The sequence below is a fragment of the Aspergillus campestris genome, assembly GCF_002847485.1.
Source record: "Aspergillus campestris IBT 28561 chromosome Unknown P168scaffold_3, whole genome shotgun sequence".
Taxonomy (NCBI): domain Eukaryota; kingdom Fungi; phylum Ascomycota; class Eurotiomycetes; order Eurotiales; family Aspergillaceae; genus Aspergillus; species Aspergillus campestris.
Window position 1 is genome coordinate 1,538,669 of NW_020194338.1, and position 15,881 is coordinate 1,554,549.

The 15,881-nt window shown below is 53.8% G+C and overlaps 6 protein-coding genes across 6 annotated transcripts; 5 read left to right on the forward strand and 1 right to left on the reverse strand.

Annotated features, from left to right (window-relative positions):
• Window positions 1-453: 453 nt before the first annotated feature.
• Window positions 454-4,881, reverse strand: P168DRAFT_288605 (DDB1/RSE1 family protein). Its single transcript, XM_024836826.1, has 4 exons — window positions 4,414-4,881; window positions 2,149-4,222; window positions 670-1,954; window positions 454-616 (listed from the first exon to the last, which is right to left on the reverse strand). Exons 1-4 carry the CDS (start codon window positions 4,655-4,657, stop codon window positions 590-592), a joined length of 3,630 nt encoding a protein of 1,209 aa, XP_024695280.1. The 5' UTR covers window positions 4,658-4,881; the 3' UTR covers window positions 454-589.
• Window positions 4,882-5,260: 379 nt separating this feature from the next.
• On the forward strand, window positions 5,261-7,074 carry P168DRAFT_288606 (ubiquitin domain-containing protein DSK2). The gene is made up of 3 exons (XM_024836827.1): window positions 5,261-5,790; window positions 5,855-6,525; window positions 6,567-7,074. The coding sequence occupies exons 1-3, from the start codon at window positions 5,329-5,331 to the stop codon at window positions 6,799-6,801; spliced, it is 1,368 nt and encodes a 455-aa protein (XP_024695281.1). The 5' UTR covers window positions 5,261-5,328; the 3' UTR covers window positions 6,802-7,074.
• Window positions 7,075-7,352: 278 nt separating this feature from the next.
• P168DRAFT_265366 (transmembrane 9 family protein) lies at window positions 7,353-10,093 on the forward strand. Its single transcript, XM_024834908.1, has 4 exons — window positions 7,353-7,806; window positions 7,872-9,202; window positions 9,260-9,933; window positions 9,988-10,093. Exons 1-4 carry the CDS (start codon window positions 7,719-7,721, stop codon window positions 10,004-10,006), a joined length of 2,112 nt encoding a protein of 703 aa, XP_024695282.1. The 5' UTR covers window positions 7,353-7,718; the 3' UTR covers window positions 10,007-10,093.
• A 980-nt stretch (window positions 10,094-11,073) lies between these two features.
• On the forward strand, window positions 11,074-11,417 carry P168DRAFT_117305 (uncharacterized protein). The gene has a single exon (XM_024832599.1). It carries the CDS (start codon window positions 11,122-11,124, stop codon window positions 11,332-11,334), a length of 213 nt encoding a protein of 70 aa, XP_024695283.1. The 5' UTR covers window positions 11,074-11,121; the 3' UTR covers window positions 11,335-11,417.
• Window positions 11,418-11,791, forward strand: P168DRAFT_117306 (uncharacterized protein). Its single transcript, XM_024832600.1, has one exon. The coding sequence runs from the start codon at window positions 11,501-11,503 to the stop codon at window positions 11,747-11,749; it is 249 nt and encodes an 82-aa protein (XP_024695284.1). The 5' UTR covers window positions 11,418-11,500; the 3' UTR covers window positions 11,750-11,791.
• Window positions 11,792-13,295: 1,504 nt separating this feature from the next.
• P168DRAFT_249519 (putative choline sulfatase) lies at window positions 13,296-15,839 on the forward strand. The gene is made up of 2 exons (XM_024834172.1): window positions 13,296-14,000; window positions 14,053-15,839. Exons 1-2 carry the CDS (start codon window positions 13,590-13,592, stop codon window positions 15,397-15,399), a joined length of 1,758 nt encoding a protein of 585 aa, XP_024695285.1. The 5' UTR covers window positions 13,296-13,589; the 3' UTR covers window positions 15,400-15,839.
• Window positions 15,840-15,881: the final 42 nt, after the last annotated feature.

A 15,881-nucleotide genomic window follows, 5' to 3' on the forward strand; every position in this document is an offset into this window, starting at 1 on the left:
TCAACTTGCGGGGCAGAGGGTAAGCTTCTACGGTACTTGAACATTTGAAAGTAAATAGACTAGTTATTTAGACATAAAATGGCCAGCCATAGGCTCTTCAATTAATATAGCTAAAGCTCTACAAGTATATACTGATTGTCCCGACTATAAATTACGGTTCATGTCCGTGGTAGAAATCAGACAAGACCGTACTCAAAGATCGTCGGAAGGGGGAATTGCTTCCCCTTCTTCTTGTCTCATACAAAAGCAACGTGCTGAGAGCAGTGCGCTGATGCATCCAGCTCAAGACCGTTCGAGAGAGGAAACGAATGGCCGAGCGAGGCAAGAGACGGTTTTTAGGAATGGTATATCATATACCGTGGACTGTAAATGTTGACACCTCTTGTGTGGAGAGGTAGACAGGCAGGTAGCCACTTACCAGGAAGGAAGGGAAGGAAGAAAGCAGGAAACTCCGTGAGACCCGGAATCTTAGCTGTACATATGGGAATCTCTAATCAATTATCGGGTATCTAGCAACCCCGTACAGTAGGCAAACAAATAGGTAGGAGAGAAAGCAAATGCCTCATTTGACGCCGGAATCCGTCCAAGATCAGTACGCCACTCTCGTTCGCATGTCCTATGGCTGTGGTTAGTGACTGGCTGGTTTGATTATACTGGTGATAGACTTACCGAAATCTTCCGTTCAATCTCACGGACTGAACGGTCAAGATCCCCTGCGATCATCATCTTCATGTCATTAGGCAATAGGAAATACGTTTCACACAGATCCCCGTCGATCACCCCCTTGACCGGGGCATAGTAGCTCCGGTAGATGAGGTGGTCCCGTCCCGCGATCGGGGGATTCTGGGCCGCCAGATTCATCTCCAGATTCTGGAAGAAGTCGACGTCTTCGCGGCTGACGAAGGGGACGAGCATGCCCACTGTGCCGTGGAAGCCCGTCCACACCAAGATATCTCGTCCACCCGCAACAAGCTGAGCCTTGTGCAGGGAGGTTGGGATGTCCTGCGTGTAAACATGGGCCATCAACTCCACGCGGTTGGGCGTACCGTGGAGGTAGCCGCGTTCGTGGATGAGATGCGCGCCCGATCCTTCCTCGTCCGCCTCGTCCGAGATCTTCTTGGGGCAGCGCACAAGCCATATGTTGCCGAACTTGTCGCCACCGGCAACCGTCTCGTAGTCGACCATGGCCGTCGAGGTCGCCCAGCGAGAAACAGAGTCATCGACGAACGGAATCAACACGTTCTCTTGGTATTTGTACACAACGAAGGTGACACTCTCGCGGACGTCGCTGACGACGATACGGCTGCCTTGGGTCTGCAGGCCGACGATGGTATTCGGGACCACCGGGGCCTGGCATTTTCGAAGGAGCTGCTTCATTCCGAGGTCGTAGACCCGAAGGATCGAGCCAAGACCAGCGACCAAGCGGCCCTGGAATGCAAGAAGAGCAAGGGGAGGATGGTCCACCTTGGTCTTGTGAATGAACTCCAGCTCTCGCCCATCTTCTTGGAATCGGTAGATGTGGATAAACCCTCCCCCGGATGAAGGCGGGCTGACCGTCATGTCTTTCGCCGTTCCCACCACCAGGAACGTCTCATCATCCTGGCTGGTGAACGGGACGGTGGCAACGCTAACCGCGGCCTCGTTGTCTTCCAGCTCAATGCTCCCGATCACCGCCTTGGCATCGACCGGATCCACTATTTGGATACAAGAGGCCCAGTGGCCAGTCGCCCGAGGATATCCAAACTCGTCGGGTGGAAGCTCGGTATCATCGTCGCCCCGCGCCTTGGAATCCTCGAGTAACCGAGCCCTCGTACTCTCGGAAAGGACATTGTTGTCCGACTCAATGACATAGAAAAAGGGCTGTTCCGGATGCTTCACAAGACGACGGGGAGTATGTGAAAGCGGAATGGACTGCTGAAGCATATTATTGTCCAATTTTTCAATGGAGAAGATGCTAGTGACGTGAGTTAGCACAACGTCGTCCCAAAGCGTTCATGCAAATATAGTAATGGAGATGGGTAGATGGTCTCAGTAGGAACAATTGGAGTTTAACTTTAAAAGTATTTCATCCACATAGATATTCGGATCCAATTTCTCATCATATGACCGGGGGGAGGAAGAAAGGGAAAGGAAAGGAATACAACATACCGAAGGTTTTGGCCTTGGATACCAACCATGCCTTCTACGCATTGTTCACTGGAAAAGTTCCAGCCCCACTCGAGTGGCACATAGTCCAAGGGTGTAAGGGTGAACCCTTTAGTTTGGATGTCCGAGTAGCCCAACCACGGACGGGAGCTCAAAGCCAGCACGGCAGTTTGCCCTTTGACCGACACCTGGAAAAGGTTGACGGCCTTGGACCCCAGAAACCGCGTGCGGGTATCCGAAAGCTCACCAGTGACCTCGTCCAAGACCGTTCGCAGGTAAACACCCGAATGAAGGCCAATGTGCAAGTAGAGTGTGGATCCTCCGGAGCTGGAGTCGGACATCGACATGATGTTCAGCGCAGACGGCGCAGCAGTCAGGGCTTGGACCGACTTGTTCTCCAGGGTCGAGTCTGGGTCCAGACTCAGAACACGGACCGTCGAATCGTCGCAGCCGACGGCAAGAAAGGCGCTGCGCATACGACCCTCGGGCACCTCACCCAGACTGAGGCACGTCACGGTGCCCGACATCTGTCGCCGCTCGTCGTACTCGGCCAGCGATCCGTCGGCATCCATCTCGAAATAGACGATCTCGCCCGAACTTAACGCCACTGCCACCTGGCGCTCGTTGGTCGCCGCCGCCACGATCGAACGGTGTTGCGGCGCCGGCCACTCATTGACACGGCGATCGACGAGGATATGCCGGATGCCGCGGGGGTGAATTTGAATCAGCGAATCCTCGCCCAGCTGCTGGACAGCGAGCGTGGGCGCGGACGAGAGGAACCCGGTATCGGTCACTTCCTCGACGGTCTCGCCAATGCTCAGGACCAGGGTCCCGTTGGCGAACGAAAGGATGATATAGGCATCATACTCATCTTCGCGGGTCAACTTGGTTGTCCACACAGCAGAAGGCACACTGGGAAGTTCCGACTCGACGATCTCGGAGACTTCCAAGCCATGTTTCAGGGTCCTAAAGCTGCTGCGAGCCCCGGTTCCGGAGACCGTGTAGATCTGCGGCGCGTCGTCCTCGGTCAGGTTGGCAACCTTGCTGTCAATCAACGGGTTCAAGGAGTTGATCGTGTCCACCAGGTTGAGGTTCTCGGCCCCTCGCGCATGGAAGTAGACCGGTTCGTAGGGAACTGACGGATCGGCAGAGAAGTTGTCACTCGAATACTCCGTCTCCTCGTCATCGTCGCCCAGCTTCTCGAACTGGTAAAAATGGTGGTTGCCGGCCTCGCTAGCCACGTAGAGGAACCCACTCTTGAGGATCAACAGATTCGACGCCACGGGCACCGTATCAAAGTATTTGATCTTCAGTCGGCTGACCTCGCCCGTCAGCTGCCGTTTGCTGTCTTCGACCATCTCAATGGTGACCTTGAAGAGGTCACCGTCCTCGGTCTGGAGCAGGAAGAAGAAAGCGCCTCTCATCTTGTGCATCACGCCCGCAATGATACAGCGCTTTCGCTCGGGGTTCTCCGTGGCACCGCGGCGCCGAGGGATGGGCACTCGGAACGCGTCCTGGTTGGAGTGACGGTACGTGACGTTGTCCTCGGCACACACCAAGACACCACTGGGGCCGTCCGCGCCGCCGGGGACCTGGAAGAGCAAAGTCGCCGTGCGGTCCACCGGGTCAGCCCACTTCCGAACGACGTGATTCAAACCCAGGTCGAGCTCGTAGTAGACCAACAGCTTCTCCGCCTCTTCATACGCCTGGCCCGTGGGGTCCTGGTCGCATTCGGCGTAGTCCACCTCGAGGGCTGCGAAGATGGGATTCTCATACCCCACGTCCAGCGAGATCACAGTGAAGACCAGGGTTTGGGGCTTATGGGCCTCCAGCGGAGAAGAGATCGTCAGCTCGGCCTGCGAGTTCCGATTGAGGACATAGACGAGTTTGTTCTTCTCCACCGAGGCGATCAAGCACGCCCTACCCTTAGGGTCCACCGCCAGATACTGCCCCGGAACGACCCGGCGTACCCCCGACTTTCCAAAAGTCTCCAGATGGATGCGGTTGAAACGATTCTGGGAGGGAACGTATTCAATGACGGTGATCCGTCCCGAGTCAGAGCCGATAATGATATAATCTAAAGGCAATCATTTTCAGCACAGTGTTCACAGACCGGCACCCTGCATCCACATCGCTGACTGGGGCAGGTCCGAGTCGGCAGATGAGGATCGTGCTGCCCGGGAAGCTTGAAGAATCACTAAAATGATCTTGGAAAAAGGACAGAGTTTTTCCCCCAATAGGGGGAGGGAAGGGAAACACGGTACATACCTTTATTACTGCCAGCCAAGCGAAAAGCGGCTAAGCTACGGATAATACCGAAGGCATCTTGAGAGAAGATCGGGGTCACCTTGCCCTGTGTGGGATCCGGGCGGTGGATGGTGAGCTTAGAACCCGACGCGGTGACGATCTGCTGCTCTTTGGTACCCGCGAATTGACCCAGGATGGCCTGATTGATCGCAGTGGGTGGCTGGATCGTCAGGGAGTACATGAACATCGTCGATGTAGTCGCCATGATGAATGAGGAGGCCTGACCAGCCTACAGCTAGGTGGCTTGGTCGGTGTGAGGGGGGGAAGAAAAGGAAAGACCTGGAGATGTTTACGTGCAATTGCAGTACAGGATGACTAAAATGAAACTACTCCCATTGCTGCAGGTTGGATGGGAGAGAAAGAGGACTCTCGAAGGCAGGGTCCCCGTTGGGAAGAGTGAGGGGGAAGAAAGAAGAAGAGAGAGAGAAGTTGTGAGGAGAAAAGAACGAGGTTGGAAGAAAAGGTGAAAATTCCGGTGCGAAGAAAGAGGTGGGAGCTTGCTTGTTTGTGCTGTTTGCCAGTACCACGTGATCTGATCGTATCCATGCCTGGGGCAGTACTAGCCTGAGGCAAATCCACCATGGGGTTCTGTCCGTTTCCTCCGACAATCCGCCTCATCATCCTCCAACTTCCTCTACTCTTCCATCTCCCATCACTGATTTCTCTCTCTGTTTTATATCGCTGCACTGCTTCAATCCATCTACTGTACATTTCGTGATTGCACCCCTACTTCTTTCTCCTTTCGCGCCTTATATTTCCTGTTCTCCCCTCTCTCCACACGTGTGACGTGATATCACTCCTACACCCACCGAGAGTGTTGCCGGCCTAGAACTCCCTTTCTTCCCCCCCCCCCACCACCTCCTCCATCTAGCCATCATGGCTGACGATACCGCCCCCGCGGATCAGTCTCCTATCACTTTCAATGTCAAGGCATCCAACGACGCCAAATATACGTTGACTTTGCCTCTCTCCACCTCCGTGTCGGATTTGAAGGAGCTGCTCTCCGCCTCGGACTATGCAGACACCCCCGCGGAGCGACAACGTCTGATTTATTCGGGTCGCGTTCTCAAGGATAATGAAACCCTAAACACGTACAAGATCAAGGATGGACATACCATTCACCTGGTGAAAAGCGCCGCCAGCAATCCAACCCAGAGTGCTTCACAGCGCACGGCAACCCCCACGCCTGCGGGGCCTGCGGCCAACCCTGCGGCGAGTGGCGTCCCCACCAACCTTGCCGCCGGTACGGGCAACAACCCGCTGGCCGGTTTGACCGGCGCACGATATGCGGGATTTGCACAACTTCCGGGCGCGGGCATGTTCGGTCCTGATGGCGGGGTAGGTTTCTCGATAGCCTTTCTTTCTCTCTCTATGAACTCACAAGCTGACCTCTCTTCCGTAGATGGGACCGCCTCCTGATTCGGAGACCATGCTCAACATGCTCGAAAACCCTCAGTTCCAATCTACCATCAACGAAGCCCTGCAGAACCCGGACATGATCGATATGATGATTCAACAGAACCCCCTTCTGCGCGATATGGGTCCGGGCGTGCGACAGATGATGCAGAGCCCAGACTTCCGTCGGATGCTGACGGACCCCAGCTCCCTCCGTCAAATGATGCAGATGCAACGGGCCATGGGGGGCGGCGGTATGATGGGCGGTATGGGCGGCGGTGGTGGTGCCAGTGCATTCCCTGCCCCCGGGGTCACCAACACCACGCCGGAGGAGAACCGCGCTGGGCAGGAGGGTGCGACCGGCAATAACAATACCCCCTCGCCGCTCGCCGGCCTCCCTCCGTTCAATCCCTTTATGCCACAGGGCATGGGTGCGGGCAACCCGTTTGCTGCCCTTTTCGGTGGCAACCCGGCCAACAACCCCGCCTCCCCGAGCAACCCCCAAGATCCAGCCCAGCCGGCGACCGGGGACAACCCCACCGGGCAGAACCCGAACCCCCAGGCCACGAACCCTCTGGCTGGTCTGCTGAACCCGGCCATGTTTGGCAACGGGCAAGGCGGTGCGGGAGGCGTCAACCCCTTCAACCCGCAGACCAACCCCTTCCTGCGGGACCCGGCGTTGATGGGACAGATGATGCAGGCCATGAATGGTAACGCAGGAGGGGAGGGGGGCGCCGGGGGGCGAACCCGCTGGCCGCTCTCCTGGGGGGTGGTGGCGGCGGCTTCGGGGCCGCGCCCCCCGACAACCGGCCCCCGGAGGAGCGATATGCGGAGCAGCTGCGGCAGCTGAATGACATGGGATTCTTTGAATTTGAGAGGAACATCGAGGCTCTCCGTCGAGCTGGTGGCAGTGTGCAGGGGGCGGTGGAATACCTGCTTAGCCATCCATCGTGATTCCGTGCTGACAGGCCGCGCTTGGCTCGGAAATGAGGTCTTTGCTGGTGTTTCATTCATGACTACTTATTACCCTTTGCATGGCTTTCTTCTCTTCTTTTTTCCCTCATTTTTATTTTTCATCTCATTCTATCTTTATTATTCATCTTCTCCGTCTTCCCTCTTTGATGTCCAATAATGGGGTGGTCTATATCCGCCAATGTCATATGACTCAGTTGATAGGTATTTCTGTACACCGTTGGTCTGCAAGTTGATGACCGTAGTGATGCACTGGTTGACCCTCTGTATATTGCCCAAGAACCCGGTAGAGTAACTCCTAGAGTACGTATACTACCCTAATCCACGCCAGTGCTCCCTAAGTCTCGTAGTATACCCTATATGATCCTTGATCAATGACCGCTGTTTGCGATCACCATGATCTTCCTCAGGAATTGACACTAAACCCAATCGGTCGACAGCTTCGCATGGAACCTTCGCTGGGGCTTCTATTTTCGTCCTCCCCTCCCTTCCCTTGACTATACTTACATATCCTCGTTTCTTGTTTCGTGTTTCTTAAATCCACATTCACTCGTCGGGCATTTGGCCATCACACTCGTTATATACTAAGGTGCATCTACCCTCAACTCCCCATTGGTGTTGTCCGCCCGCGGAATTTATCTTCTCCGCCGCGTTCTGGACCGCTCGGACGTCCCCCCAACCCCGACCGGTCTCCTACTATCGATCGAAGAGATATACAGCGGTGTCGGATTCGTATTGTATCGCCAATCTGACTATCCGATCATTGTCGCGTGAAAGGAAGAAAACGACGTTTCCTTGGCATGATCGATATACCCCATCGCATCGTGTACACGCCTGTGTGATAGCAGACCGACTCTTCTCAACGTGGCTGGTCTACGTTCCCCTTGCGACATACGTAGATGATGGGATCATCGCGGGTCTGGAATCCGTGTCACTGGACGCTATGGCTCTTGTTCGTTTCTTGTTCCTGTGCCTTCTACGTACCCGGTAGGAATTTCGCCCAAGGGTATTCCCCTAGTCGACGTTGTGCTAACATGGTGGTGAACCGACAGGCTACTCGGTCAAACAGTACAGCGATGGCGAGCCGATCCCTCTTCTGGTCAATAAGATCTTCTCCGACCACACCCAACTACAGTATGCGTATTACGACCTTCCCTTTGTGTGTCCCCCGAGCGGGAACTCCCACGGCGGTTCCCCCTTCGGCTCCGGGCAGAGTGTTTCGCTGAACTTGGGCGAGATTCTGCGCGGAGACCGCATCATGACGTCGGATTTCCAACTTCATATGGGCAAGAATATTGAGTGCCAGGCGCTGTGTACGCAGGAGGTCGGGCGCCAGGACGTCAAATGGGGCCGCCAGCTCATCCGGGAGGGCTACGTGGCGGAGTGGATCGCCGATAACCTGCCTGGGGCGACGAGCTTCGTCACGGTCGACCGCAGCCGCAAGTACTACGCCACGGGGTTCAAGCTGGGGTCGCAGGAGGTGTCACCGGCCGATGGAAAGTCGCGTACGTTCATCAACAATCATTTCACGCTGGTGATCCGCTGGCGGTCAATGCCTGGAGGAGGCAAAGTCGTCGTCGGCTTCGAAGTCTACCCGAAGAGCATCCGCGCCGAGGACCACGAGGCGAACGGCTGTCCGAGGAATCCACACGACCCGCACGAGGGACTGGAGCTCCGCATTGCGCCTAATGTCGCGCGGCTGCGGGAGCTGTATCCTGGGTCGTCGTACATTCCCGACGACGATGACGAGGCGTACGACGACGGCGCGACGATCAAGATCCCCTACAGCTACTCGGTTTACTTTAAGGAGGAGAACGGAGTGGATTGGTGGAGCCGTTGGGACCTCTATTTCAACAACCAGGACGACAACTCCACGACGCACTGGTTCGCGATTCTCAACTCGCTGATCATCTCCGGTGTGCTCGGCGTCGCGGTGTACGTGATCTGGAGCCGGACGGTCCAGGGTGACATCCGGGGCCGCGGAGACGGGGCGATGGATGACCCGAAGGTGAAGCTACGCGCTGAGCGAAAGGGGGCCTCACTGCTGGAGCAGGAGACAGACGTGGAGCGGGATGGCGATCTGTCTGACGACGGCGGCGTCGAGGACGTCAGCGGCTGGAAACTCCTCCACGGAGATGTGTTCCGCGCACCGCAGTACAGCGGGCTACTTGCGCCGCTGGTTGGGTCCGGGATGCAGCTTCTGTTCATGGCGTCGGGGCAGCTCGTGCTCAGTTGTCTGGGCGTGCTGAATCCGAGTTTCCGCGGCGGATTCGTCAGCGTCGGGATGGGACTGTTCATCTTCGCGGGGCTCTTCTCGGGGTACTTTTCCGCGCGGCTGTTTAAGACGTTTGGGGGGGTGAAGTGGAAGAAGAATATGCTGATTGTACGACCTTTTCCCTCCTTCATTATGTTGTATGAGTTTTGTTACTGACCCGAACAGACGGCCGTCCTCTTCCCCGGACTGATATTCAGCCTCGTCTTCCTCCTCAACCTATTCGTCTGGGCCCAAGCCTCCAGCACAGCCATCCCCTTCAGCACCCTGATCAGCCTAATCGCTCTCTGGCTCCTAATCCAAGTCCCGCTAGTCTACGCAGGCAGCTGGTACGGCTTCACCCGCACCCCAGCATGGGAATACCCCACAAAGACCACCTCCATCGCGCGGCAAATCCCACCCCAACCATGGTACTCATGCAGCGCCCAAGGCATCCTCCTCGCAGGACTGCCCCCCTTCGCCGTCCTCTTCATCGAGCTCCTCTTCGTCTTCACGCACCTCTGGCAAGACAAAAGCAGCTACTACTACGTCTTCGGCTTCCTCAGCGCCGTCTCCACCGTCCTCCTCGTAACCATCAGTCAGGTCACCATCATCGCAACGTACAGCCAGCTGTGCGCGGAGAACTACCACTGGTGGTGGGCGAGTTTCCTAACGGGCGGCAGCAGTGCGGCTTGGGTGTTTGGCTACTGCGTGTGGTACTACGTGTTTCAGCTGCATATTGAGGGGTTCGTGTCTGGGTTGCTGTTTTTCTGTTATAGTTTGTTGGCGTGTGCGGTTTATGGGCTTTTGGTTGGGACGGTGGGGTTCCTCACGGCTTTTGCGTTTGTGAGGAGGATTTATAGGTGTGTTACCTTCCTTATTCCTGGTGGTGTATATTTATTAACTGACGATGACAGTGGTGCGAAAGTGGATTAACCGATTGACTAACGTGGACGGGATTTCGGGGTATTATAGTATTATGGTGAACTAGACAATATATGCCGGCTGTACATGACATGACACCTGTCTCTATTTTCTCCCTCTCCTTTCCTTTTCCCAAAGAAAAACCAAGAAAAAAAGCAAAAAAATCCAACCCAACGAACGAACGAAAAAGAAAAAAAAAAGATCACCAAGCCGATCAACTCAAATCTCACATGCCAGCCAACCAACCACCAACCAACTAGTTAACTAACCCAATGGATAAATCCCCATCCCCTGTCTTCCGTCCTCCCACCCACCTTCACTCCCGAGCATGTTTCAGTTTATTCTCTAGCCCCGATCATATTCCAGTCCGTGGCCCAAGTGAGTTCCTTTTGCCACCTGGCTGAAGACCACGCGTCGTGGGGATGAATTCGGCTAGCAGGGGTGGAGAGGTCAATAATCCGAGTGGGTTATATCCATATGTCATATTCAAGGTTTGTCATATGCATGGTTGAGGTTGGACGCAATATTCCGTGCGCTCCGCTCTCCGTCTATCTTATGTCCGTCCTTGCGTAGTACTCCGTACCTAACATGGTATCTACCAAGGACTGGACTGGCCCGTGACTACTAATTGACTAGTTGGCTTGTTACATTCGTGCACTACCTACCAATCTACCAAGCTTGTAGACACCTACTACCGAGGAAAAGAGGTAGAATAGAGAATAGTAAAGTCCATCCCGAATTCAACCAGGATCGAAACAGGAAATTAGCCAGCCACGCAAGATGTACCACCCGTCGGCGAGAACGCACCAGTAAGACTGATGTGCAGATCGCACAAACGGTCGTTCGTGCAATGCTACTGCCTAGGTGGTTCTTGTGAAAGGTTAGTAAGTAGGTCATACGTTTGCATCTATGTAAGTACATGTGTGACCCTGTCTTACTGGTTCTGTCCTACTTGATGTGTGCATACATTATGCTCCTGGGCATAGGTATCAGCTGACAGCCACGGTCCTTCTTCCTTGGCAGATAGATAGATAGATAGGTGTTCAGTAAGGGATACTACCTATCCAATAAACCCATAGTATCCATACATATCCCTTAGATCCTCCGTCCCTACTCAGGAGTGAGATATGTCGTACAAAGAACAGGCAGGATCCGTGACCCCTTCGGCGGGATACGATGCATTCATGCCAAGAATGAGACTCTCCGTCCCGCGGGGCGATCCCCCGAGTTTCATTTCTTGCGTTCTCTTCTCCGTTCTTATTTTATTCTTTCCCTTTTTCTACGTTTTCTATTTTATTCTTTCTCCCCATTTAATGGATATTTTATTTTATTTTATTTAAATAATGTATGGGGTAGTGGGGATGATATAGGTGGTTTCTTGATTCCGGTCTTGGCGGGGCCGGATGGGACGGGGCGGTTGGTTTTACTCGATCATCGTGTATAGAATACAGGATATTTTTTACTGTATGGGATAATGGCATATGGGGGGTACTCCGTAAAATATTCATGTACGGAGTCCTGAAATACTATACGGAGTACCCTCCATATGACAAGCCGTTCTCGACCAGTCCACCTAGGTACGGAGTACGGAGTAGAATATGGATGGATGTATGGGACCGGACATCCCTTGATGACGTGCTAAGCAGGAGAGATGGTAAATGTCCGCTTTTCTGGAACGTATTTTTTATTTCCATTTTATTATTTCCATTTTATTTTATTCGATTTTATGGAGTACTCCGTATTCTATGTCTATAATTCCCCATATGAGGAGAATGACAACGTCACCGCCCTATCGCGTCATCTCCCCACCTGATGAGTTGAGCCCCCGAGGCCGAAAGTTAACTCAAATCGTCCACCTGATCTAACTCTACCGTCTGCCAGTGCCAGTGCCAGGCCTGGCATGGAATGCGGGGCCCCATGTAGATTTGAGTAGTAACTGACTGGGAGGACACGACAGTATCGGACCGATGAGCCGGGTTGTAGTGGTATAGTAAGCAAGAGTATGATCTCATCAGCATAATCAATTTCTCTATACTTCAAACATCAAATAGATACCAAGGCGGGTGGTCAGAGACTGAATAAATACGGAGTACTAATCAAAAGATCAAAAATGTTCTGGAAGAACGCGATCGTCAGGAGAAATGATGTGATCGGAGGGTGGGGATGATGCCATCGATCCGGACGGGACTACTGCAGTGGGAGACCCCGGGATGTACGGGGGAGGAGGGAGATCCTGGTCATCTGTGCCTGACTAGGGGTGCTTGGGGATCTTAGCCTGTTTCTTATATAGATGACGTTTGATGTTTTGATATGGGGTTTGATATGGTTGGAATCATATCGAGTATCTAGATACTCCGTAGATGCTATACTATTATCGAGACTGGGCTTGTTCCGACCGTACGGAGAAAATCATATAATACCGTACCATGTTCAATAATACCTATCAATACGGAATACTGCTGGATACAAATCAGTCAGGTGGAGAGCGTACCACGGTTCAACCTCACCAGCGTGACTTCCCCGGACTCGTCATTTCAGCGTGGGATGAAATTAATCCGATCCAGTGATTGAACCTCTTGATTCGATTTCAGCTATCAGGAAATTAGATAGATAGACAGATAGATAGATAGTGTCTGATCAATCCGGGAGAGATCAGTCGGACTCCGCCAAGATCAACTCGCTAAGAAGATCAAGTCCGCCAGTGTAACCGGAGGAAAAGCAGATTGCCACCTGACCCAATCGTATTGAATACAAGTCGCCACTTCTCCTGGCGTATCCGCCGGAACGACCGCCGAGTGGACCACGGACGGTCACGATGGACTCGAGAACCGCTTGACCTCTAACTCTGTACTGCTTGATCAGATAGGTAGTACTGCTCTATTTGAATTTGTGGATTTCTATTATTCTATGTATTCCTGTATCATCTATGTATCTAAGTATTGAGAGGGTAAGGCTGCCAAGAGCAAGCCAAGACACTAGCGGGAGTGTAAAATACCAATGAACCTCGTAATTCAGGTTAGTCTAGGTTAGTTGGGTTAACTTAGTGGCCGTTAGCTGGGGTTTTTTCTGGAGTATGGAGAGAATCGATGATATTCGATTCTATTCTGGAAATTTAGATATAGAATATATCTCAATATTTATCATGATGGGTCCGTACTATGGATAGGTAATTGTGTGTATATCCATGCTGATCTAATCAATCACACCATCCCCCCCGTGGATGGTTCCATTCAAGCGGTGACATGTTATTTCAATCAACACTAGTAAGGAGGCAAGTCACTTTCGGTCTCTCGCTGCTCTTCTCTTGCTCATCCTTCATCCTTTCATTTTTCTTCTCTGGCTCCACTTTCTCTTCTCTTCCTTCTGGCTGGAATTCTTTTTGTTTCATTTGATCAGTCTCCCCTTACCCAGCATTTCCTCTCCCAATTACTTATATCTCCTGGTCCCCACCACTCATCCACCCTCTTCCTCTTCTCTTTCTTCCCATCTATATCTGCCTTCTTCCATTGGCCTTCTCTCTCTCTCTCTCTCTTTGTCTTCCCTCCTTTCCTCTTGGTCTCTCTCATACTGGTAACCCCCAGTCAAGTAGTCCATCATGTCGGACGAAAAACCCAATATCCTCTACATCATGGCCGACCAGATGGCGGCCCCTCTCCTGCAATTCCATGATAAATCCTCCCCCATCAAAACCCCCAATCTCAACCGATTGGCGGAAGAAGGCGTCGTCTTTGATTCCGCCTACTGCAATGCGCCGCTTTGCGCTCCCTCGCGCTTCGTCATGGTGACTGGCCAGTTGCCCTCCAAGATCGGCGCATACGACAATGCCTCCGACTTACCCGCCGATACCCCCACCTACGCCCACTATCTCCGTCGCGAAGGCTACCACACGGCCCTCGCCGGCAAAATGCACTTTTGCGGTCCCGATCAGCTGCACGGCTACGAGCAGCGTCTGACCAGCGACATCTACCCGGGAGACTACGGCTGGTCCGTTAACTGGGATGAACCGGTATGACTCCTTCTCTCTACCTTATGTAGAGTTGCTTATGCTAATGATGTAGGACATCCGCCCCGATTGGTACCACAACATGTCCTCCGTCATGGAGGCCGGCCCCGTCGTGCGCACCAATCAGCTCGACTTTGACGAGGAGGTCATGTACAAGTCCACCCAGTACCTCTACAACCACGTCCGTCAGCGCAACGACCAGCCCTTTGCCTTGACCGTCTCCATGACTCACCCCCACGACCCCTACGCCATGACCAAGGACTTCTGGGACCTCTACGAGAACGTCGAGATTCCCCTCCCCAAGAACGGCTCCATCCCCCACGACCAGCAGGACCCCCACTCGCAGCGCGTCCTCAAGTGCATCGATCTCTTCAACAAGGATCTCCCCGACGAGCGCATCCGCGCCGCCCGCCGCGCCTACTACGCCGCCTGCACCTACGTCGACACCAACGTCGGCAAGCTGCTCAATGTTCTCGAAAACTGCGGCCTGCGCGACAACACCATCATCGTCTTCACCGGTGACCACGGCGACATGCTGGGCGAGCGCGGCCTCTGGTACAAGATGACCTGGTTCGAGAACTCGGCCCGCGTGCCCATGATCTTCCACGCCCCCAAGCGCTTTTCCCCTAAGCGCATTCCCCAGAACGTCTCCACCATGGACCTGCTGCCCACTTTCGCCGACCTGGTCGGTGCCCCCATAATCAAGGAGCTGCCGCTGGACGGCGTCTCGCTGCTGCCTTACCTGACCGGCGGCGAGGGTCTGCGCACCGACACTGTGCTGGGCGAGTACATGGCCGAGGGAACCCAGTCGCCCGTCGTTATGATCCGCCGCGGCCGCTACAAGTTCATCGCCTCGCTCATCGACCCGCCCATGCTCTTCGACGTGGAAGCCGACCCGGAGGAGAAGGTCAACCTTGCCGCCGGTCTGGCCGCCAAGCCGGTCGCCGCCGCTCCCACCAAACCCATTACCAACACCCCACTCGGTGTGCCCGCGGCGCTGCCTACGCCAGCCGACTCGCCGCACGCGTCGCCTGTGCCGCAGCGCGTGGTGCCAGCCGCGTACCCGTTCCCAACGCCGCCGCGCACACCCAGTCCGGCGTCGGCGCTGCCCGCCACGACGGAGCCAGCCAAACTGCTCGCCTACTTCACCGAGGAGGTGCAGGCGCGCTGGGATCTGGTGGCGATCCAGGCCGACGTACTGCGATCGCAGCGCCGCCGCCGTCTCGTCTACTCGGCGCTGCTGCAGGGCACGCCATCCCTCTGGGACTACGAACCGCGGGTCGACCCGAGCACGCAGTACGTGCGCAACCAGGGCCAGGGAGCTCTTGACGATGTGGAATTGATCTCGCGCTGGCCGCGTGTGTTGCAGCAAGCGGCGACCGCTCAGGGGATGAAGGTTTAATTTTTTTCCCTTTTTATTGCTTTCTATTTTTCTCGTTTTTTGGCAACTTCTTTCACACTTTTTCTCCGAGACGTGATGTCTGGGGAATGCAAAAGTGATATTTTTTATCTGTTGATTGGCTAGCGCGGCGTATACCCGGCATATAAGCATGCTTAGATTGATTTGACTATTTTATTGGCCTTGATTTGTTGGCTTTTTATGCTTTATTTATTGGCATTATTTTACTGTCTGTTTATTGGCTCTATTTCATGGCTCTATTTCATGGCTCTATCTTTATTGGCTCTTTACTGGCTGTTATTGGCTTTATTGCTCTTGATGTTGTACATAGGATGCATGTATGTATGATATACAGCACAGAATGTTGATAGGATGTACACATTGGATGGATAGTATCGTGATAACAGGCTGCATAGTACGCAGCTTATTATGCCTTAATTATTTTCTATTTTTTGATCTATCTCGTTGTACTTCAACATTCTCTA